Source organism: Suillus subaureus (genome assembly GCF_016647635.1).
Source record: "Suillus subaureus strain MN1 chromosome Unknown BJ212scaffold_38, whole genome shotgun sequence".
In the NCBI taxonomy this organism is placed as follows: domain Eukaryota; kingdom Fungi; phylum Basidiomycota; class Agaricomycetes; order Boletales; family Suillaceae; genus Suillus; species Suillus subaureus.
The window spans coordinates 350,213-375,834 of record NW_024538594.1 but is presented as its reverse complement, the minus strand read 5'-3'; the positions used below and the strand labels follow the sequence as shown (position 1 = coordinate 375,834).

Below are 25,622 nucleotides of genomic sequence, written 5' to 3'. Positions count from 1 at the left end.
GTCTGACACATCTATAGGAACAAGAGGGCCATCTGTGAAAAGAATAACAGATATTGTGCAAATCGGATGGCAGGCAATGTCCAGCCTGAGTGCACTACCAAAATTGCAACAATGAAGGTCTGCCCCACCTCTAAGACAAGCAACTCTCAGATTGTTATTGCGCCAGAATCAAAGCAAACCACCAGAATGCATAGCACAGCTCACTTGAAAACTCAACTGTCACATGTGTAAGGTATTCTTACAACTATGAACTAAGTTTTACTAATTTCTTGCCCTTGGTTGTTTCACACTGCAAAGTCAGCAGCTCAATTGCACTCAGGCTGCACTACTGGATTGCACTGGTACACCAGTGTAACAATTCTGTGAAGACCTGTGTGATCAGCTCATATACAGTATCAAGACACAGGAGACTGCAACCTGTAAGCTTCTCGAGGTCCTGGTGCATCTTGAAGAGGTTCAGGTTGGTCTGTGGGGACTGGAAAGGAGTGTGCTCAAAGAGATGGGCATGACAAGATTTTACAAGGAGGTCTGTGCAATTTCTACTTGGTGCAAAGACTATAGCTACCATTGAGGAACTGTGGTGCTACAGAACATCAGGGATGTCAGGGATACCTGACCTTGCTGACAGCACAGGCAGGAGGACTTACTGTACAAGACTTTATAAGCACACATATCCACTAGGTCCTTGTAACTGTAATGCATTAACTTTATCAACCTAGTTATATAATTAAGCAAGAAGCATTTGCATCCTCACTCTCTTCCACCTTTCCCACTCAATGTCTCAAAAACTTGAGGCACAGTACATGTCTCCAGCTCAATGCACATTTCTTGCTGAGCTATATGACAGGTTCAACAAGATCCTCATTAACAACCATAGCAAATTTTTGCAGTCCATTTATGAGGTATGGTTCACTTGGTGGCCTGAGTGCAATGTCTACCCAGGTGATACACACCAAGAGGTAAAGTTCCTGCTTCTATTCTACTTCAACCTTTGCTTATCCTTGGTTTGCAGTTGATCCAGAAGTATTTTTTTTAGGAGAAGAGCAGCTCGCTTGTGCAATAGCTTTGACACTGCCAGATGTCTTAGAGATTACTTGGACATGCATACCATCCAGTAAGTGTTCTGTGCATACTCTAACAGCAACTACTCTAACAATGAAGTTCTGGACTTAAAGAATCTGCTTGCAGCTGAATATACCCACAGGTTGTATAGATAGATGTTCACATTGTCAACAAGATCCTCCATTTGACAGCCATTTGACAGTGAAGTATGTACATGGATACCAAGTAATGCATTATATGTTCTGTGTCTAAGTATGTGTCTGGTGTGTTCTCATAGTCGAGCCCCTCCCTACATGTTCTGGCAGTCCTCAACATAATGGCTCCACCAATGTGGGCTATGGCTGAGCAAGAAGTTGTCCTGATGTCAATGTTGGCTGAATATTGCACTTAAATGCCATCAAAAAATTATACACAGTTCTGGCCCAAAATCAACTAGAAATTCTTTGCCCAATGGCCAGTCCATAAAGCATACTATCCTGATGTTGATGATGAGGATGAGCTGACTGAGAAGCAGAAGGAGGTGTATCAGACACCATTGCAAACCTGAAAAAAAGTACATACTCACTTGCATTGTTGAAATATTTGCTTACTGTCAATTATAGCAAATCATGTCTTGGTATCAGTGGCAGACAAACCCCACACATCTTACATGTTTGGGTGGTTCCAGAGGAGTCCTCAACATAAAACAAACTCTCATAGGAGGTGTGTCCATGAAAGGTCCCCATGCACTGAAGGAGGTTGAGGTTCACTCACAAATGTACTATGCCAACCATGTCAAGCAGTCAGCTGACAATGCAATTGCAGATAGTGGAATTACCTCTTGTGGTTCTAAGCTCCACATGTGTTAGGAGATCACTGCAGAGAAATATGAGGCAGAGTCAATTGACGTCAAAGAGAAGGTTCAGAAGGAGCACTGAAAGTTGCAAAAGAAGTTCAAAAAAGCCTGAAAGGCCACTGAGGCAAGGGAAGAGGTGGATTACAATACAAAGATTAAGTATATCCTTACATTTTCAACATTTTGTTCAGCAAAATTCACTGTTATGCAGGGCAATCTATGAGCTTCTGGTGATGTTAGATTGTATCTTCCAACACCTGAGTCATATGACTGGCAGATGGAAGTTCTCTGTCCTCATGGGTGGCTGTGATCCAGAAGCTGGGGGTAATATGTGATTCTTTGAGTATGTACCAATTATCTATCTATAATCAATCAGTAACAAGATAATTCTGACAGTTATCTCCTTGGTGAATGCACCACTGGTGGCCAGTTTGCAGAGTAATATGTGATATACAGTGAGGTTCTTAAGGCATTTGTGAGTTTTGTGGACAGCACCATCAGTAAGTGACTGGCATGGGAAATCATTTGCTCACTAATGCTAAACTTGATGTTTAGAATATGAGGACTCTCTCCCAGCTTGTTAAGGTTGTACTCAAGGGCTAACTGGATCCAAAGGGCTTCAGCCTCAGCTCATGCACTGTGCCTCTTACTCAAGTATTGCCCCTTATTTCAGGAAGGCAAGACTAACGCGTCCAGAGGGTCAGATGGGTAGCGTAGCAGATCCAGGTGACTTCTGGATGCAGGATAAGTATCATAGGGCTAATCTGGACAAGTCCAGACTAGAAACTAGCAGTAGTGGCTGTCATAGACAGAGGTGGATGCGGATAGACTATAGGAATCAATCCTAAGTCTCAGAGGGTGACAAGAGTAGGGATACTCAGGTCCAGAGGACAGGAATGAGCAGAACTAAGTTGATATTTGAACTGAGGTGTTACAGAGATTTACAGGAGGTTATATACTATAGGTATCTAATGGAATGATCAATCAGCAGGGTCCGAGGCTATGTACGAAGCATATGGATATTCTATTGGTAAGTAGAAATGGATCACAAATAATGAAACGGAAATGAAGCATAGGTGACGGATCAGTGAGCAGGATGGATATACCGATAACCAAATTACCAGAGTTAGGGGACTACTGAAAGGAGACCAGTGCTGGTTGTGGATTCGGATGAGTTGTGGACCAGACCGGACAAGTGGACAGATTGGATGATGAGATGTTGGAGGGGGATAAGATATGGATAGGATTGGAGATAAGATGTGGATCAGATCTGAGATGAGATAAGAATCAGATCTGAGATCCGGATATGTGGATATGACACAACTGATAAAGTGTATTCCACTCCTCTATTCCAGCAGTGGTACTTTCACCAGTGTGATCCTCATCCACCTCAGTATCTGAACCCTCACCTGCTGAGTTGTTATTGCTGCATTCAACATCTCTGTCATGGTTGCAGTTGGTAGCTGTGTCATATCCACATATCCGGATCTCAGATCTGATTCTTATCTCATCTCAGATCTGATCCACATCTTATCTCCAATCCTATCCATATCTTATCCCCCTCCAACATCTCATCATCCAATCTGTCCACTTGTCTGGTCTGGTCCACAACTCATCCGAATCCACAACCAGCACTGGTCTCCTTTCAGTAGTCCCCTAACTCTGGTAATTTGGTTATCGGTATATCCATCCTGCTCACTGATCCGTCACCTATGCTTCATTTCCGTTTCATTATTTGTGATCCATTTCTACTTACCAATAGAATATCCATATGCTTCGTACATAGCCTCGGACCCTGCTGATTGATCATTCCATTAGATACCTATAGTATATAACCTCCTGTAAATCTCTGTAACACCTCAGTTCAAATATCAACTTAGTTCTGCTCATTCCTGTCCTCTGGACCTGAGTATCCCTACTCTTGTCACCCTCTGAGACTTAGGATTGATTCCTATAGTCTATCCGCATCCACCTCTGTCTATGACAGCCACTACTGCTAGTTTCTAGTCTGGACTTGTCCAGATTAGCCCTATGATACTTATCCTGCATCCAGAAGTCATCTGGATCTGCTACGCTACCCATCTGACCCTCTGGACGCATTAGTCTTGCCTTCCTGAAATAAGGGGCAATACTCGAGTAAGGGGCACAGTGCATGAGCTGAGGCCAAAGCCCTTCGGATTCAGTTAGCCCTTGAGTATGACCTTAACAAGTTGACTCTGAACAAGTGTAATGCATCACAAGATGAGTATAATACATCACACATGGAGTTGAACTTAGTCTCTTCCATGGATGGGTTTAGTTAGGTAAGCTTGAGGCTAATGCATCACATTTACGAGAAGTTGATGCATTACTATGCAGGACTTAAGCTTACATACACATGACTTACATACACAGGCATCCAAGCTGTTGGATTACAACATTGACTACAATAGTCTCCAACCTATGGATTATGAGGCTATAATGCTCTCTCTTCTGGAGATGCCTAGCATGGATTCAGAGGGCGCTAGTTCACATCTGCCTTTTCTACCTCCTGTAGAGTGTGAGGTTCCAGTTCCTCCATTCATCTGGCCTACTCCATTCATCTGGCCCACACCTCCTACTCCCCTTGCTTTTCAGCCAGATGCAGTGCTCCATGGGTCTCAGCCTCCTGTGGCTCATACTCAAACACCTACACCTCCTGCTCCTCCTGCATCATGACCAGGCCCTTCAGCACCTGCAACACCCAGACCTACTAGTCTCTCTACTTTCAAGCCAGATACAGCAATCCCTGCACCTCAGGCTCAACCTCCTATGAGAACTAAAGCTCTTGGTCCTACTCCCCCTGCCACATCTAAGGCTCCTGAGACACCTAAACCTCCTCTCACTGGATCTCAGACAGACCCAGTGGTACTTAGGCCCCAGCCTCCTGTGATCATTGAAGCTCCTGCTCATACTCCCTCCACAATGCCTATACCTCCTACTCCCCCTGCATTTCAGAAGACACCTGCCTCTGAACCTTGTGCTTACCATGTTGAAGATGAGCAGCCTGGTGCTTGGCATACTGGTAGGGCATGCTGATCAGTCCCTTTCAATCACTGTGAATTGGACAATGTCATTGGTGATACTCCTCGGTGGTCTGGTCAAGTGGGTGGAGGCACAAATGCTATATCAAAATGTGGCAGCAAGTGCAATGCTAAGAACACTGGTAACACATCTAAAAAGTTAGTGTCTTTGAATTTTTGTCATTTGTCATCATTGAGTTCTTGTTCAGAAGTTGGTTGTACATAGCACCTAACATCTTGTTTATTGATAGGATGCATACTTCGATTGGAAGTACCACACCATGCTATCTGTCTTACTGTTAGTCATATATATTGCTTAACACTCAAACCTGTCCTCAAATCCATTCTAATATATTGGTTGTGCTATACTACATGTGAATGAGAATGCTGCAGGACCTTGCTAAGCTATAACAATTATAGATTTGCCACTATGAGCTTGGACTTAATGAAATTTTGGACATTCAGGAAATGCTACTGTTGAACTCTATGGACTTCATGAAATTTTGGATGCTCAGGAAATGCTGCTATAGGGTACAGAAGTACGGGGTACATGTGCTCATCACTAGCCAACACAGCCACACAATGGGAAGGGAAAGGAACACTAAAGGTAGTCAGGTACAGGAAGGCCCACTACCCTACATCCAAAGGGTCTGAGCACAAGGGGAAGGTACTACAGAAGGCCCATAAGGTACCCACCCACTTTTTAATGGCCAGGGCAGCCAAATTAGATAACTGGGGACTAATACATTATCTTGAGTGCTAATGTATCACTGATGCATTAGGGATCCTTAAAGATTTCTAAAAAGGGAGGATAAGCAGCAGTAACTGTTGATGCATTACAAGTGTCTTACAGCTGTAATTACTTCATGCATTAAAATGACACTATGGGCTGACAGCAGGTGTTCCATTAACAAAAGCAAATAGCACAAAGGCTGAGGTATGAATAGAGGGAGGAATCAGTGCACCACTTCCTGATGTCCTTCCCAACATATGGGAGACACCAAACAATAATGAAAGCTGAAGTCAGAATGTGGCAAGCCCCAAACCTGCAAAGTCTCCTAAACAATAGCAACAGCATCAAGATGGTCCACAAATACATCATGTGCACACAACACCTAGTCAATGCATTCTATAAGATGTGAGTATATGCGTATGAGTGAGGAGGTTACTCACCAAAAGGCTCATCCCCACAATCAAGTAGCTCATCCCACGATGTATCAGATTTTTCAATAACTTCCCCATTGCCTAGCATTCAAACAGGTTTATGGGATGCCCTGATAATTCAGGTACCTTGCATAATGATCTACAAATGGATGATCAGTGTGAAAGTCATTATAGACTTTACAAAATTACGATATCACCTAACACTTCAGATCTCTCAGATGATACTACTCAGACAGTTGATTTCCAGTGCCCCCTTAAGCTGATATTAATGGACACTGTTAAGAACAATATTGCTCAAGGGAGAGAGAGACTGACTCAGAGGGGCTTGGCCTTAGCTTGTACACTATGCCCCTTACCTGAGTATGTGCCCTTCATTTCATATGAGGTCCAATGATAGTCTAACAAAGTCTGGAGGACTTCCGGAGGCTGGCTACTCTGGTGGAGTGCCAGAGGACTTCCAGAGGAGCATGAAAATGTCTGGAGGAGTGCGGAAGAGTTCTGGAGGAGTGTGGGAGAGTTCCAGAGGAATGCAGGAAGTGCTCAAGAGAGTTCCCACTACAAGGTAATACTTCTACAGGAAATAGGATGGAAGGATAGGAGGACAGGAGGACAGGGGGACAGGAGGACAGGAGGACAGGAGGACAGGAGGACAGGAGGACAGGAGGACAGGAGGACAGGAGGACAGGAGGACAGGAGGACAGGAGGACAGGAGGACAGGAGGACAGGAGGACAGGAGGACAGGAGGACAGGAGGACAGAGGACAGGAGGATAGGACGTCTGAAAGACAGAAGGGTAGGATGCCCAAAGGTATGGGGAGTGGGATATCCAAAGGTACAGAGGGCAGGACATCCAAAGGACAGGACATCCAGAAGCCCAGAAGGAATAGGGGCTACATCAGACAGGGTCTGATGTAGAAACAAACAGAGATAGGCTACCCTAAGGTAGAGTCAGAGAGACAGGGAGTGGACCTAAGTCCAGAAAGAGGGTAAGTGCTGGAAAGGCAAAGCTCCAGCCTAGGGAATCAATCCCTAGGCCTGATGGATAGGACAGACTTAGGTGGACCAAAGTCCAAGAGAGGATTGGGAAAGTAGAGCAAAGTCTAAGATGATATTCAAACTGAGAAACTACAGGAGTATGTACAGAGGTTATATACTGGAGAATATCTGAGGGGATCAGTAAGCAAAGGAGCAGGGCTATGTATGAGCACATGGAAACACATTAGCAAGTAAGACAGAACATAAGTAAATGAACTCAGAGATGAAGACTTGTACAAGGATCAATCAGCAAGACGGAACAGGAGATAACCAAAAGCTAGAAAGGCAGAGATACCTAAATGGGGATAGGTGCAGGATATTGGACAGAGGGTGAGAATAGGTCCAGAGTCAATATCTGGAGGTCTGGAGATCTGGAAGATGAGGTGGATACAGGACTGGAATATGAGGAGGTGGATATAGTCTGGAATCTGAGATGAGGTGAAGTCCAGATGTCTTGCTGGATGGAGTGTGCATAGGGTGAATGGTACAGGGGGGTACAGATCAGGCTAGCAGTGGAGATCCAATGGTCTGGAGCTCAGGAGTAAATCCAGAGCAGAGTCAATCCTGCTGAGGTATGGAGCATACAGCAGAAGGGGATCTGGGAATGAGTTGGATATGAAGGGGGGTCTGGATGTAGGCTTGGAAGGCATGGGAATATGATGGAATGTGGATCCAGATTATGGGATATGACAGACACATAAAAACCTGCAGGTATGCGCTCAGAAGGGAACAGAAGATTGTTTGCACTGATGACTGTAGATAAGGGGCAAGGATGAGGCACAAAATGAATAAAAAGGTGATATGGGACCTATGTTTGAGTTGATCATTGGCCTGCTAAGCTACCAGTCATGATGGTGCAATGAAGCAAAACAGTAAGGATTGAGGATGGGCTGGGTGGTGGACAGAATGAGTGGTAGGAGAAGACGGGAGTAGGGGTATGGGTGTGAATGAAGTTCAGGTGAGAAGGGTTGAGAGATCAAGTTATGCTGCACATGTAAGTATTTCCATGTTGTTCAATAACAGTTTCATGCAATAGATGCCCATATGACTGTGCCAAGTGAAGAGTAATCAAATGGACGACTTGAAGTTGGTGATCCTGTTAGTGGTGGGTTAAATAAGATCAGCAGGTAGGTGCTATTGAGCTTGAAGGCTCTACAAGTCAAATGATATGACATGTGTGAACATGGCTGGACATCCTTGGTTGAGGGACTGGATGTGATGAAGAGAGTTAGAGGCAAGGAATGACATGGATGCAAAACAAGCTTATACCTTGGTGTTTCAATTTCAGCACTCAGCCTTCAAATTTTCAGGTAACAGGTACAGGTACAGCATGGAATATCCATATATGGGTTATATAGTTATACAGCAAGGATCAGGACAAAGATACTCTGTGACAAGTCACAAGGTGAAAGTTTGGCTGTTGCCAAATCAGGAAAGGCTTAGGGTCCACATAAGTAAATTACAGGCCGCACATGTATACAGGTCAAGTTGACATTCTAATTCTGACACTAGCAGCATCTCTGAGACATGGCATTTAGTCAACCTCTACCAGCCTCTACCAAAGGGGAACCCATAGTGATACCAGCCCTATAACCAAGTGTGCATTAAAAGTGTATGTTGCAAGACACAATGGCATCAGGAAAATGTCAACTTGCTTAATCAGACTTTTTTGGACTTTATGATGGTTTTCACTGCCTGATACAAATTTATGTGTTCCAATATGTTTTATAAACCTAAGAGACATATTTAAAAACATAAAAACATAAATTTGTTACCAGCAAGTGGCACAGAGTACTGATTATTTCTATTTTCAAATCCTCTCCTGAAGTAGTAATCTTTACAAATTGTGAACTCCAACCATTGCAACAGTATGAAATAATAATAATTAACCATTCCTGATACTCAAGTTGGGATCAGGCAGTGAATTAAGAAACATAACTGAGAAAAAGGCCACTCATTTTTGAAAAGAAGTGAAAACCATTGGAAAGTCCAAAAAAGTCTGATTAAGTCAGTTGAGGTTTTCCTGATGTGTCCACACTTGTTTGCAGGAAACCCATCAGATTGCATGTCATCCTAATTCCTGGCAATGTGCTGAGTGGTCCGACTGCATGATTTGAAGTAATGATGATACATGGACTGGGGTGAGAGCCAAACATATTGATGGTGACCAGTGACAGCTAAGCATGTGCTAACAAGTATAGTGCCAGCAATAGTCAATGACAAGTGATAGCTCAGATAGAAACACCATAGCAGCAAACAAACTGATTGATCTCATTGTGTGGTCCAGTGTGCTGAGGAAGGGGGACCTGAATATCACAACAAGAGGGATGGCTCTGCTTTAAATTCAAACTCTGTTATCAGATCTAAATCACATCTCTGCAAGCCTAGGATACCCTGAAGTTCTGCCAACAACACTAGCACCATGATGTGGCACCTACATGGTTCTCCCAATCTGGACTGGTGTATACAAGCCAAAGCTCCATACCAGAGAATCCATCAGTGTGAGGTAGTCACTGCAAAAAAGCTGGGTGGGGTAATAAGACTGTACCAGGAAACCCCATTGCTATTTGAAAATTACTAGTCATGGAATGGTCAAATGCTGCTCAATGCAATGTGTTGACCTCATTAGAACCACAATGCACTACTCCCATAGCAGGAATGTGGGAGCTTTGTTGTGTAGGAGGAGAGGTATTTAATGTGACTTATCGCAGGTTCAATGACACAGCATGAATCTATTGAAGATCCCTTTCCTTGTGGCTTCAGCCATTGGCATGCATATCTCATTAACTTCTCCCTCTCTGCCCCCATCATCTCAAGAGAAGGTGGCACCCTCAGCATCTGAATCATTAATCAATCTTATTCTAGATCTTTGGCTTCAAAATTTGTTGAAGGTGTGTTTCTCCAGTGAAGGTTCAACTACTCTGCTGGTTTGCAGAGCTATGGAAAGAAAGAGGGCTCTCACTCTGGGGTGAGAGGAAAGCCTACTGACTCTCTAGGTGTTGGTTGAAATGTGCCAGGTGATATGTTTGACCCTTAGGGGAAGCAAGGAAAGCAAAGATCCACAAAGTGATGCCAGGTCAACTCTGGTGAAGTGTGCACACAGGAATACAGAGCACATAGGAGTGTGAAGCATGGGAATAATGTGCAAGCTGTGCGCAAATGTGTAAGAAACTGAAAGATGGCATGAAGGTGTGTACTGGGACTGCTGAGTGGACTGATGATGATAGGCTGCTGCTGAAGGCTAGGGTGACAACTGATGCATACTGACATGATGGTGGTTGTTTCTATGAAAACTTTCTAGGCAACAGGTAAGCTGTGCCTAGGTGCACTCCCAGGGCTCAGAAGCAAATAGGGAGCACTCTAAGTATGTAAATGATGTAATGTGAGGGTCCACGATGGAATAAAATATCATACAATGCCAAACATGGTCTGATAATGAGAAATAATGGAAAGGGACACACTAGGGGACTGGTTGGACAATGGATGGAGGCTCCAGGATGCTGCACAACATAGTGTGACTGAGCGTGGGAAGAGCGCGCTAAGCGCGTGCGTGGGAATGTGTCGTGTAGTGTGGGAAAGTGTCGCGCTTCTGGCATGTTTTGTGGGACAGTCATAGATAGTGAGTTGTGTGCTGTACCAATTGTCATGAGTCATAATATGCATGATCTACGCCTGGAGGAATCTCATTCTCTACACCGGGTCTTGTGTATCAATTTTCATTCACATGGATTAGTGAATTATATAACAGATTATTGTATGGGCAGCATCAATTGTTGAAGTGGCCAATATACTGGCCATGTATATAGGTCCCTCGCAGATTCCAGAGGACATCTATGTTGTATTCTATACAAGTTCAAGGAATGAGAATGTGGATAAAATTAGGTCTATGTGGTGACACAGCTTTTCATGTTTCCCACCTTCTTGCTTTGTACTACCACATTAGTACTCACAAATCCTTCACTTCTCAACTACACTCTCGTTTCATTGCATCATTCTTGTAGTTTAGAAATTAGAAAATTCTATTCCAACATGCTGAGAATTCAAAATGACCCAAACCTCAATGTTTACCTGGACTATGCTGTGGATGTGTTCATCAACATTCGCACACAACTGGTCAATGATGACACAACCGAAGATCAAGCAATGCAATTGCTTCAGAATATCTGGGAGGCCAACAACAATGCAGTCAAGATTTTATGGCAACAACAGGTAGACAAGGACAGGGAGCAACAGGAAGACTGAGATAGACTAGAAGAAGACGAGCAAGAACATCTCAATCAAGAAAGGATTGAGGAAGAGAATGCAGCATGCAAGGAGGAGAAAAAGAAGAATAAGCACAAGTTCATTCCAATCCTTGAAGAAGGCATACCTGATGACCCGGTCATCACACCATGCTCTTATGCTCCGAGGAAGCTCAACAAGGGCGAGTATGTGGAACTCTGGTACTTCACTAATGATGGACTAGATGAAGCCAATACAAAGAAGACCATTGATGATGATGCCATGATTCTTTCTACATTGGCGGACAGCTCAATGGCCTGGGTATCATCAGCTTCTACATGGAGCAGGCGGGTAGTAGTAAATGATGAAAACTTACCCTTCAAAGAGTTCTGTCAGGCTTGCCCCTGCTTTCTGGTAGTGATAGAGGAAGTGGACTGGCCAGAGGACAGAGTTTGCATGATAGCACACTTCTGGTTGAACATACAAGTTCACAAATACTGGTCACTTTGAGACCCCATAGCACAAAAGACCTTGCTAACCTATCAGGCAGAGCAATGCAAATGCTGGCACATCACAGTGAAGTCCTCAGTTGGACCATATGACCTCTCCATTGTCAATGAGAAGGTGTTGAAAGAGACAAGAGACAAGGTGTACTGGGAGGAGCACAACAAGAGAGACAATGCGAGAGACTACAAGGTCAGTATCCACTCTGGCCAATAGATGACATGCAAACTAATCAATTTCTTTGCATATTTTCCTAAATATGAATCTACAATGCCACATGCCACACATCACACATTACATGCTACTCGCTACATGCTACACACACCATGCCACATGCTTCACCACCTGCCACAGTCTGACCAGCACATTAGCTCCTTGTCAAGGCAATGTGACTGGAAGGAGTCACGCAGGAGGTCAGCGTCACCAGAACACTCTGGCAGAGGGAAGAGACCACATCAGGATTTTTGGACAGGCCCAAACAGAGGAGTCCTCTCTCCTTATGCTGTGTGTCTCAGATGAAACCTGCACAGAATCATTGAATGCAAAGCCCATAGGACATGGAACAATGCATTCAACACCCTCTGTTCCCACATCAACAAGCTTCTCACCATGCAAGATGGCAAGCCCATATGCAGCGACTGGCAGTGGATCAGTGGATGCTCAGAGATCACTCACGATTGAAGGCACTTCTGTTCTGGATGTGATGCCTCCTCTCACAGGGCTCAGGTGTGTCCTTGAGTGCAGAAGGCATGAAGCACTTACCCTATACAACCCAGATGCTTGGGCATCGAAGTTGGTATCAATGGGCCTCATTGACAGGTACCTGCACATACCCAAAGGGCTACACCGAGGCTTTCATCTTGGTATTCCTAGTATTAGCATCACTCAAACACCACCTAACAAGCAATCAATTATTACATATCAGTGAGAATTCCTGGCAATTGTGCAGACTGGACTTGAGAAAGGAAGGTATATCAGCCCACTTAGAAAAAAAGAGGTCAAGAACCTCATTGGGCCCTTCCAATCATCTCCCTTCTCAATCATCCCTAAGCTGGGTTGTCCAGGGTGCTACCACATCATTCAGAACTATTCATTTCCTCATGTCACATCACCAAAGTTTCCTAACCCTTCTATCAATTCTTACATTAATCCAGACAATTTTCCCAGTACATGGGGCACCTTTCACATCATTGTGCTCACAATCAGCCATCTTCCACCTGGATTGCAGATTGCAATTAGGGACATATCAGAAGCATACTGAACTGTACCCATTCACCCCTCACAATAGCCAGGATCGGTCACTCACATATCTGAAGATCTCTTCTGCATTGACACGTGCATGTGCTTTGGCCTGCAACCATCAGCTGGGGCATATGGGTGTCTTGCTGACACCAGACTGGACTTATTTCATTTGTGAGGAATTAGGCCCACATTGAGATGGGTCAATGATCACTTATTCATATGCATCCTCAAACAGTACATTGAGACCTACAATGAGAAGAGACAGCCCTGGCACCAGGACATTATCAGTAGAGGAAAACAGCAAGATGGGGGAAGGATATGGTTTGGTGGCTTCATGTTTGAAGATGGAACTCTGGAAGAATTCAATGAAGACTGTCAGTTTCCAATTGTGGACCTTTCAGAATCATTGCCCAGGTTGACTGAGGATGCCAAATTCTCCTGCAACTTGTCAGACATCGACAATGCTTCAGATGAGCTTGATGTGCCCTGGGAACTGCTCAAAGACAAGGACTTTGCATATGCCAATCCTTACATTGGCTTCATGTGGGACCTGGCACAGGACAAAGTCTATCTGGACGAGGAAAAGAAGAAGAAGTACCTATCAGCAATCAAGGTTTGGCAGAGTCACAGCTCACACATGCTCAATGATGTACAGCAGCTATATAGTAAGTTACTGCATACCACTCTTGTCATCCCAAAAGGATGCACATATCTTACGTCACTCAAAGCTATGCTGTGCCTCACCTTTGATAAGCCTTTCATCCCACAGAGGCCCATCAAAAGCCTCAATTCTGATCTTCTCTGGTGGAAATCTCTACTGCAGCGCTCATTCATCAGCCGCCCAATACCCAGACCTCTCACTCTATTCAATCCTGAGGTGTATTCAGATGCCAGCTCTGGGGTCAGAATTGCTATCACCATTGGAGTCAAGTGGTGTGCCTGGCATCTTCACAAAGGCTGGCAAACCCTCAACAGAAAAAGGGATATTGGGTGGGCAGAAGCAGTTGGCTTCAAGCTACTCATTCTCTACCTTGTCAGCATGGGAGGAGTGCAGCAACATTTCAAGGTCTTTGGGGACAACCAAGGGGTCATCGAAGGATGGAGGAATGGACGCAGCAGGAATATGGCTATCAATGAAGTCTTTTGGCAGATCTTTACCTTTATTGACAATTCCACAGCATCATATTCATTCCATCCCATATATGTCACTAGTAAAGCAAACCCTGCAGACGACCCATCTAGAGGAGTCTACAGTAGCACAGAGCACCTACTACTGCTTCTCCCAATCCCCAGAGAGCTCAAAGTGTACATCATTGACCCATTTATCATCTCTACAGTCCCAAGTGAGTACAGCTTGGACAGAGTCCAGTCAGATGCCCCCAAGAAATCTTCTCACGACAGTATCAATAACATTGCTGAGAAAGACACAAGCATCATCAACAACTCACTCTTCCACATTCACCAGAGACAACATCACACCTGAGAGCAACATGCACTTTAGTGCATCTCTACCACCAGATCCCATAATCAAACCACTTCCATACAAGACAGGTCTAACACCAATTCCCTCACAGCTCCATCCACACTGCTTAGCATGGGACAGACTAAAACTCTGGTTTCCACTGGAAACCAGAGTAGCCACAGCAGCAGATGGGTGTTTTCTGGCCATCTCAGAAGAGGATCTGCAGAGGGTCTTGGCAGTGATGAATAGATTGTGGGCACCAGGGACAAGAGTGTTATGGAGCAGGTCTTCTGGTGTTTCATGTGTTCTGTGACAAAAGGAACATACCAGAAGAGCAGCAATGTCCAATCAACACTCAGACCATGCTGAACTTCATGGCAAGCTGTGCAGGGTCATATTCAGGGAAAATGGTAGCAAACTACACCTATGCAATCAAGGCCTGGCATACATTGCATGGCCAGCCCTGGAAGGTTCAACATGATGAGCTTAAAGCATTGCTAGACAGAGTGTTAGAATTAATCCCAGACTCTTCCAAATGTCCCAAACAAGAACCCTTTACCATAAAATTCATCCTTGATATATGGAACCATCTAGACTTAACAGCACCTCTTGATGCAGCAGTATTCGCATGCTTAATGAGTGCATTTTATGCCTTATGTCACATGGGAGAGCTCATGGTAAAGTCAATGAAGACCTTTGACCCGGCGATACATGTTAAGTGCTTGGACATAGAAATGGATGTTAAAGACAGACATGAGCTCAGAATTACCAAGATATTCCTGCCATGTACCAAGGCTGCAGCGGCCAGAGAAGGAGTATACTGGGCCCAATAACAGAACCTCTCAGATCCCAAATCTGCCATTCTCAATCATTTCTTAATCAATGACCCACCATGCAACAATCACCTTTTTGCCTGGAAACACAAGAAAGGCATGAGGCCATTAACTAGGTCCAAGTTCTGGAAATGAATCAGCAGAATAGTGAAAAGAGCAGGACTAGGAAACCTTAAGGGTCATGGGCTGCAGATTGGCAGAACCTTGGAGTATTTACTTCAAGGAGTTCCTTTCAATGTCATAAAATCTATGGGAAGATGGTCAAGCAAAGCGTTCACCATTTATTTGCACAAACACACGCTAATACTAGCACCTTACCTCCAAGAGTCACCAGCCTTGGAACCATTCACCTGCTATACCATGCCATTGATATGCTAATAAGGTAAGCTTGCATCATCTCACCCTTCTCCTTCGAATCAGGAGTCCATGCTGTGCCTGACGCATGGCAGGGCTCCTTATAGTTGGGAATCATGGCTCATCCTGGACCTTCCCCACAGGTTCGAAACAGTGTTTCAGGTCACAAAACCCTGCAGGTTTTGAGCCCAAATAGCTGCACAATATCTTTACCACTATTTGTATAATCAGATAGCATCAACTTGTTAATATATCTGATTACCTTCTTATCATCATGAAAACCGACAGCTACACATAGAGCATTAGCACTGTACAGCTTTTGCACACACTTCACCCCATGCCAATCACTCCTGTTTTCCTTGCTGGCAGTCTTTCTGTCATGGTCAGCAGCATACTCAGGCTTTATTGCATGTTGACCTTGGGAAAATTCTGGAGCTTCCCGCTCAGTGTCAGAAAAGAGCACAGAATCATAACAAGCAGCCCATACTCTATTGTCTGCCACCCAAGCTACACTGGTTTCCTTCTCCAATATGTTGGAATTGTCATAATGCATGGGAGCCAAGGGTCATGGATGAGGCAATCGGGAATTCTACAAGTGCCTCACATGAAAGTATTAGCAGTGATGGTCTTTTTCATGGTCACAACAGGTGCTTTGGCTGCCATCAACCATTCTTCAGTGGAGGTGTCATATCTCACAATCTGGACCCATGTTCCATCATATTCCCACGCCTTCTGAGCCTACATCCAGACCCCACTTCATATCCAACTCATTCCCAGATCCCCTTCTGCTGTGTGCTCCACACCTCAGCAGGATCAACTCCACTCCAGATTTACCCCTGAGCTCCAGACCTCCAGATCCTCACTGCTAGCCTGATCCATACCACCCTATCCTGTCCACCCTATGTGCACTCTATCCAGCAAGACATCCGGACTTCACCTCATCTTGGATTCCGGACTATATCCACCTCCTCATATCCTGGTCCTGTATCCACCTTGTCTTCCAGATCCCCAGATCTCTGGACCTATTCTCACCCTCTGTCCAAGATCCTGCGCCTATCCCCATTTAGGCATCTCTACCTTTCCGGCTTTCGGTTACCTCTTCTTCTGTCTTGCTGATTGATCCTTGTATGAGTCCTCATCTCTGAGTTCATTTACTTATGTTCCGACTTACTTACTAATGTGTTTCCACATGCTCATACATAGCCTTGTTCCTTTGCTTACTGATCCCCTCAGATATTGTTCAGTATATAACCCCTGTAGATACTCCTGTAGTTCCTCAGTTTGAATATCAACTTAGACTTGCCCAATCCTCTCTCAGACTTTGGTCCACCTAAGTCTGTCCTACCCATCAGGCCTAGGGATTGATTCCCTAGGCCAGAGCTCTGCCTTTCTGGCACTTACCCTCTTTCTGGACTTAGGTCCAATCCTTGTCTCTCCAACTCTACCTTAGGGTAGTCTACCTCTGTTTGTTTCTACATCAGACAAAGTCCGATGTAGCCCCTATTCCTTCTGGACCTCCAGACCTCCTGTCCCTTGTACCTCCAGGCATCCTGTCCTTCGGACGTTCTGCCCTCTGTACCTTCAGATGTTCCATCCTCCTAACCCTCAGACATCCTATCCTTCGTACCTCTGGACATCCTGTCCTTCTGTCCTCTGTCATCCTGCCCTCCTGTCCTCCTGTCCTTCTGTCCTCCATCATCCTGCCCTCCTGTCCTCCTGTCCTCCGGACCTTCAGACCTCCTATCCTTCCATCCTGTTTCCTGTAGAAGTATTATCTTGCAGTGGGAACTCTTCTGAGCACTTCCTGCATTCCTCCGGAACTCTCCCGTGCTCCTCCGGATGTTTCCCACACTCCTCTGGAAGTCCTCCGGACTTCATTGGACCATCATTGGACCTCATATGAAATGAAGGGCACATACTCAGGTAAGGGGCACAGCATATGAGCTGAGGCCAAGCCCCTCTGAGTCAGTCTCTCTCTCCTTTGAGCAACATGGTTCTTAACAGGAGGACAAGATGCTGCAGCATGCTCTGGGAGAGGATTGGAAGTATTGGGCTAAGCAGGTGAAATATAGATTGCTTCCTGGTGTTTATTGACAACATATGTGCTGAGCGCTCCACTCTGATTGTAATTACTTGTTTGGTGGACTGGTGTTTCATGATATCAATTGAATGCTATATATCATGCAGTGAAACCTGTAAACTACATAGGAACATTCTACATTCTGTGACGGTTGCTTCTTTTATTTCATGATTGTTTGTTCCAGCAGTGTATGAAGCAGAGGCAAGGGTCCAGAACATATGAACAACACATTCCATATAAGGCTAAGCCTCATGGAATTTGTTGGCTGGGCCTTGTGAATCAAGACTGAAACCAAAACAAGCTTGGCCATAAGCCCAAACACCGAATGGCAGGCTACATGGAATCAATAAATGACTACTGTACACACTTGCTACATGCGACCAAGTATGTGTTTATATTTGTGCCCAATAACCATCTCCCTTGCACATTATATATCAAGTCATCTCATTCTTCATGGACTGCACATCTAAAATGGCCAGGGGGAACAATGGACTGGTGGGGCACATCTCACACCAGGGTACTTGCGATTCCAGAGATGTGATCAGGACACTGGGAGTCCTTAGACTAGAACATATTATCCTACATAGAGTGCCACTCTGCAAAGGACATAAATTTAAATTTAAAAAAAAATGACTACTTTGTACCATAGTTCTGTTGAGGGCATATTAGGGGGGTGGGCAATTGGGCTGAGATACCCTTAGATTGTTGAATAGGTGCAGTTGGCAGAATGGAGTTTAGATACCATCATATGCATGACTCAGAGGTTTTTTGACTGGTGTGGAATCTGTGGATAGATGGACGATCAATGCAACATGTGAGCTTGCAAGCATATGGCATTGATCAGGGGCTTTGTAAGCCACCACGCAGTTTTGACACTTTCTGCACTTCCAAAGTGCTAGGCCCATGCGCTGACATATAGATAAGCCTTTTCCTTCATGTAAGTCTTTCTGAATCCTTTTCATCTCATACCATCACCTTTTGGCACTTGACACAACTTTTGTCCATATTTTATTGTCTCTACGCCCACTTACCTCGAAAAAATGACCAACTCCACTCCCCTCATGGGCAGATCCACCTTTTCATGTGATCAAATCATTGCTGAAAACATTGCTATCACAGCACACAATCAAGCACATCAAACACGCCATAACCAAGGTGACACTAATGTCGAGAACAACAAATCCCTCATTGTTGTTCCCCCCACATTCACCAATGTTCCTACTAATCACAACCCCACTACTAACAACACTCCAGTGGCTTCTTCTTCCACCATCGTTAGTAATACTACTATCATCCCTGCATTACCTAACCCTTCTATTTCCAATCCTTCCACACCCAGACCTAATACTCCCACCTCTTCCACATCAAATATCTCTTATGCTAGTATGATTGCTGCCTTCCAAAAATTATCTCCCAACAAACAAGCCTCCCTTCAATCTTCCATCAATGCCTCCATAGCTACCTTGTCATCATCTAACACCCCCGCTCTTTCCACTAGTACCTCATCCTCCCTTATCTTTGACATTACCAATGAGCACATGGTCCAGAACCACTCCATCAACAACTCTTACGGTATTCATACATACATCTTAGACCTGGCCAGGAACCATCAACACATTTCATTCTCACTTCTCACCACCAAAGTGTCCAAACATTTCTTCCTTGAATCCTCCACTCTCAAATTTGTTACCTTTTACTCCTCACATTGTGGCACTGTTCCTACAAAATGCCACCTCATAAATATCTCACAATTCCCCACAGAATCCTCCATCAGCATCTCTGAATGGCACAAGGCTTGGGCACATTATCTTCATTTCCTCACAGATCATGCCTCTCCTGAGATTCATGATTGATGGGCCAATCATTATCAAACACTTTGAGAGCATCCTGACTTCACCGAGAACTGGATGGCTATTCTCACCTTTGACATTGAACAACATGCATCATATGCAGCTGATCCCCAAAAGCTAGATGAAGCTAAGTACTTTCAACAACTTGAGAGTATTAAGACTTGTGTTGCTAGAAACAAATCTCTCAAAGCCATCAGTGAGGCAGTGGCCAAACTCAAAAGTCACAGACACAAACCTTACCCTTCCTGAGACCCATCCTTTCAGAAACCCCAATCATCTGAGAAGTCCTTTCATAACCCCAACAAATCCAACGAGTCCAATGAATGCTTACCTCCCCTCTGTCTTATCTGTGGTCAACTCAGACACACCTTCCCTAGTTGTCCCAACACATTGTCAACAAGTTCAACATCACACTCGAAAGTCACCAACAAGCAACTCATCTCCTGCAACAATGCTGATACCAAGTACTGTGTTGACTTCAACATCTATTGCAATGGGAAATGCACCTGTGTCAAGTGCACCCACAAAGGAGGCAAGATCCACACCTGCTCACTCTGCAGCTCCACAGAACATGGTGCCTGCAGCCACAAATGTCTGGGGGCCTGATTCGTCCCAGATTCCTTTCTTGCCATGGGCCATGGACCCTATACCAAACATTGCAGTGCCTCACCATGTATATCTTGATCACCTTAGTATTCCACACACCCCATATGATGCAGACTTAGATTTTTCCAAAATCATTACCCCATACTCAGCTGACAATCTTGAAGTCTTTCTATGTAACGCTAATCTTCTTGATGACTACCCAGAACTCATATTCAAAATCAAACATGGCTTCCCCTTGGGTCATCTACAACCCATTCTCTCCACATATACTCCCCCCAATCTACCCAGTGCTGTCAAGCATGAAGATGTCATCAAAGAATACATTGAGTTGGAGCTATCCCTGGGTTGATTCTCTGGCCCTTTCTGTTTGTCACCCCTCCAAGTTGCAGTCAAGGAAGGCACTCCAGGTCAGCCTAACAAATATTGTGTCTGTCGTAATCTCTCCTACAAGGGCACTCCTGGTCATTCAATCAATGATGAAATTGACTCCAAAGACTTTCCCACTCACTGGGGAACTGCAGCACAAGTTGCCTCCTTTGTAGGTACCCCTCCTTCTTCTCCCTTTCATGCTCCTTCCTTCCCACTTCTATGCAATACACAACCTCACAGCTGTAACACTACACTGCTTGAGGAGTGTACCATTTGGAATGCCAGGATCGCACCTCTCATACTTGTTCATTCATGATACAAGTCTCCACCCCAGGATATTCAATCTCTATCCCCTTCCAAGCACTCCTGCTTACTTCCATCCTTTCACAGGTCACAACTGCCCCTCCAGGGACTCAAGCTGCATCCTTGGACATCGAAGGTGCCTATTGCACCATTCCAATCCTTCCCAATCACAAGTGCTACTTAGTGGTGCATTTCCATGATAACTTTTATATCAATCATAACCTCCCTTTCAGTGCCTCCTCTACAGCTGGTCTCCAAGGCAAAGTCACAAATGCCACAGTTGACATTTGGGACCATGCCAATATCAGTCCTACATGGAAATTGGTCGACAACTTTCTCATTGTTCAAATCCCAGATCCAGATGGTCCCTTCATTGCAGTCTCCAATGGTCGAACATTCCATTATCGCTATGATATCCAGTCTGCTAAGGACTATGTTGGTCCCATCAACATACCATGGCATGAAAACCAGGGTGCTGACTTTGTTGATATCCAGGACTATGTTGGGTACACCTTCAATTTTCCTGACTGCACTGTTTCCCTCCCAGAACTCAAATGGCTCAAATACATCCATCGTCTCCGTTCCTTCCTACAAGTCTATACTCATAAGCAAGTTCCCAAAAAAGAGGCTAAAAAGATCAGCAGTACCCTTACTCACTGCACCTTCATCCTCTTACATGGTCATTCATACCTCTCCAGTCTATACCATTGGATCACAGAATTTCCTGCTGACTACATCCCTCACTATATGTGGAGATGTGTCATATCTGACCTCAAATGGTGGCTTAATGTTCTTGAGCACAATCACCCCCCTTGCTCACTCACTCTGAGACCCCCCACCTGAGACTACAATATCTAGGTAGATGCTTCCACTGGAACAGGTATTGGTCTCTGCTGGAACAGTCTTTGGGAAATCTGGTACACCCAAAAAGGCTGGTGTGATCTGATCAGACACAACATTGGATGGCTTGAAACCATCACGATTGAGTTCACCGTCACTGTCACCTCCACTTTGGCATCTCTAATGCTGATTTCCTCATCTGCAGCAATAATGAGGGTGCTATCGGTGCCTTTTGCAAAGGCTGTTGTTCCAATCTCACATCCAACACATGCATCAGATGCACAGAGGCCATCCTGCGAACAGCGGATCTCTCTATTTCGCTCATATATGTCAACACCAGTATCAACCTCACTGATCCCATCTCCCATGGCATCCTGCAAAATTTCTCCACCTGTCTTCCCTTCTGAATACCCATCCCTGACAAACTCACTCCCGAAGAGTGAGCACCTCATGGATGATTCCAATGTAGACACCTGTCTTGACTCCACTGAAATCTGTGAAGCAGCCATGGCTCATCCAGATGGACACATTCTTATTCCATGCAAACCCCACAAAGACACTCTTATTACTCCCTCCTCTCACTGTCCCCACATCCTCACCAGTGAACGTGTCCTTCTATGGACTACTCCCCATGGCTTCAACTTTCAGCACGAACTAGAACAGCTATTCCCAGAATCAGACATCTTGAAGATGTTCTTCATCACTATCCAATGTTACAGTGCCCCACTCTTTTTCCCATCATCACTGTGGACTCCTATATGGCTGTACTTCTAACACTTCCTTTTCACTGTGCTGTTTCCTCATGGTCTCTCTTATCTCTGACTCATACCTTGCTTTCCCATGAACCTTCCATTTCTAGTACTAGTTACCCTTTGCCCAGCTTGGTCTGTGCACGATTCCTTATGTATATAAACTCTAGTTACCACTTGTATTTTCTCTAACTTGAATCTACTCGGTTCTCTCTGATACTTGAACTCTAGCTCCTTGGGAAGGAGGCTAGCCATTTGTCCCATTTTGAACTCTAGATCCTGTGGGAGTCTAGATGATTGCTCCTGAGGGAGGCATTGACTCAATAAGGCTTAGTCCTTGATCGACCTTGATCCTTGATTCCTTTATTGGAACAACACTCTATCTGAGTTCATAACATCCAATCCCTTGACAAGAACATACAGAGTAATTACAGTGCGGGTCTACTTTGTTTCACCCAATACTGCGATCAACATCTCATCCCTGAAACAGCATATGCCAGCCTCAGCTGCTCTGCTATCAGTGTTCATTGCAGACTCTGCTGGATCAATCTCAGACAGTACTGCCAGCAACTGGCTTGCTGGTTTGTACTTCTGGCACACAATCAATGGAGCCACATGGAATGGGTCAGACTCAGCCCTCCTGCATCACATAAAATGCAGCCTCACCTGTCTTGTTCCATCCAACTCAAAACAAGCTCAATGACCTCCAGTAACACTTGACACCCTTATTCAACTAGGTCAAGGTCTCAATCTCTCAAATTCTTTTGACATTGCAGTTTTTGCAATTGCTTGCATCACCTTCTGGTGTTGTTGTTGGTATGACTAATCCCTCTCTCTTCCACATCGATCCTCACACCCTCACTAGTCTTGGCAAACTCATCATTCCCAGTCCCAACACCTTTGATGCTGTCAAACATGTCTCCCGTTTGATCCTTCCAATCATCACTCATGACTCCCACAATGTATGTCAATCACTCCATTGTCCTCCTTTGAAACAGCAGGTGGTTCCTGGGCCCCCATGACCAAAACATGGTTCATGGATCATTGCAACAAGATATGGGTCGACGCTGGACATCCCAACATACCAGGTCATGCCTTCCATATTGGCAGAGCAACAGAGTTACTCCTTGAAGGAGTACATCCTGACATTGTGGCCACACAAGGTTGCTGGAAGTCGAGAGCCTTTTTAGATTACTGGCGTCAAATCAAATCCATTCTCCCCCTTTTCATTTCTGCTGCTGCTGCTACTCCCATTGCACTTACTCATGTCCAATCCATCATGCAAGATTTCCAATGTCATTGTATTCTTCCTTCTTGACACCATCTCCTCCTTCTCTCCTCAATAATTTCCCTACTTCACTTACTGCTTCATATCCCACCTGTCAATTAGCTCATGTGTGTTACAGTCACGGTTGCCCCCTATTTCTTTCTTTCTCTTTACCTGTGTATTATGTCATGACCGCGCCACGTTGCGCCATCAGTAGACTGCGCTTTCTATATCTGTATTACACCGCGATCGCCGCTGCCGTCGTTAGGTGACTCATCTTCTTTCTTATCTATGACTCGTCTCGATGACGTCATTCCTCTTATCTCTGACTCGTCTCGATGACGTCATTCCTCTTATCTCTGACTCGTCTCGATGACGTGTACGTACCGGCCCTAAAGCAGGCCTTACCTATATAAGCCGGTCTTGTACTTAGATAGTCTTCACTTTAATCTACTAGGTTTTACCCAGAACATCCTTCGCTTAAGATCCCCAATCTTAAGTGTCTGATATCGATATTCAAATCAGAGACACTCTCTCTGATTTGTCTTACAGAAGCCTTACATTTGTGAGGTTACGATCCGGCTCTAGACGTCACTCTTATCGAGTGTCTATTGTCGCGCCTATCCTAGTCGACCTACAGTTCGCCGTAACAAAAGATTAAAGTCACCAGATGACCCTCCCCATCAAGGAGGTTAACCAGAAACCCAGACGACCCTCTCCCTCAAGAGAGGTTAACCAGACTCAGTGAGAGAACGATAACGTTCCCCTGAAGAAGAAGGCATTACTCGACCAGACGCTCAGAATGTCCACCACCCCAGAATTGAAAGCCGGAGCCCCTTCCACCTACGACGGGAGCCCTCAGCAGGCTTTACGATGGTTATATGCGATTAAGGCGTACTTCGCGCTTAACGCTACAATCTATAACACCGATGAGAAGAAGGTTATTACCGCTCTCGCATATATGACAGAAGACAGTGCCATGGGTTGGGCACTTACCTTCTACACAGAAGTCGACAACTCCGCCGCCAAGTCCTACGGGACCTTCGCGAATTTTGAAACCAAATTCAAAGAAGCTTTCGTACCCGCCGACGCTGTCGGTACCGCCATGAACAAACTCAGGACGTTGAAACAGACGGGTGATATCACATCTTACATCGCCAGCTTCAAGACCCTCGCTGCACAAGCAGGCGTCAAGCAAGACGCCGTCCTTATCACGTTTCTCAATGACGGATTGAAGAAAGGGATTGTTAACTCCGTCTACCAAATGGAAACCATCCCTACAGACTTCGACAAGTACATCGCCGCAGTCATCAGGCTCGATAGCAACTACCAGAGGGGTGTCGCATTCAGATCCAACCATCGGGTCACCACCAAACCCTCTGGGCAATGCTATGTACCCAGACCTTCTATTGATCGATATGACCCAAACGCGATGGAAGTAGACCGGCTCACTGAAGCCGAAAGAAGTGACCATATGAAGAAAGGACTATGCTTCACATGTCACCAGAAAGGCCATCTCACAAGAGCATGCCCACAGAAGAAGAAGATCCCAGTTCGGAGAGAGGAGATGAACGACAGCGAAGATGAAGATACAACGGTCCGTCACCTCGCCGAGGATTTTTAGTATGGAAGACTGGATCGACGTCAGTATCTTCCGATGTACCCATCAGACTTGTACGAAGTATTGGAATAAGAAAGGAACTTCGTGTTCCCATTTCCCTCATCTCCAAGACCCGTCTGAAAACCGTCGAAACAACAGCTGTTGTAGACTCCGGCGCTGCTGGAACTTTTATTTCCGAAGAGTTC

At 44.9% G+C, this 25,622-nt stretch overlaps 4 protein-coding genes across 4 annotated transcripts; all 4 read left to right on the top strand.

Annotated features, from left to right (window-relative positions):
• Positions 1–776: 776 nt before the first annotated feature.
• BJ212DRAFT_1303045 (uncharacterized protein) lies at positions 777–1,910 on the top strand (the record flags this gene model as incomplete). Its single annotated transcript, XM_041333361.1, has 6 exons — positions 777–942; positions 1,013–1,114; positions 1,214–1,268; positions 1,368–1,392; positions 1,499–1,582; positions 1,665–1,910. 6 exons carry the CDS (start codon positions 777–779, stop codon positions 1,908–1,910), a joined length of 678 nt encoding a protein of 225 aa, XP_041188652.1.
• Positions 1,911–4,339: 2,429 nt separating this feature from the next.
• On the top strand, positions 4,340–4,954 carry BJ212DRAFT_1485093 (uncharacterized protein; the record flags this gene model as incomplete). The annotated part of the gene is made up of 2 exons (XM_041340925.1): positions 4,340–4,546; positions 4,649–4,954. The coding sequence occupies 2 exons, from the start codon at positions 4,340–4,342 to the stop codon at positions 4,952–4,954; spliced, it is 513 nt and encodes a 170-aa protein (XP_041188651.1).
• Positions 4,955–11,165: 6,211 nt separating this feature from the next.
• Positions 11,166–11,867, top strand: BJ212DRAFT_1303044 (uncharacterized protein; the record flags this gene model as incomplete). Its single annotated transcript, XM_041333360.1, has 2 exons — positions 11,166–11,345; positions 11,451–11,867. 2 exons carry the CDS (start codon positions 11,166–11,168, stop codon positions 11,865–11,867), a joined length of 597 nt encoding a protein of 198 aa, XP_041188650.1.
• Positions 11,868–18,872: 7,005 nt separating this feature from the next.
• BJ212DRAFT_1485091 (uncharacterized protein) lies at positions 18,873–19,685 on the top strand (the record flags this gene model as incomplete). Its single annotated transcript, XM_041340924.1, has 1 exon — positions 18,873–19,685. One exon carries the CDS (start codon positions 18,873–18,875, stop codon positions 19,683–19,685), a length of 813 nt encoding a protein of 270 aa, XP_041188649.1.
• Between the last annotated feature and the right edge of the window lie 5,937 nt (positions 19,686–25,622).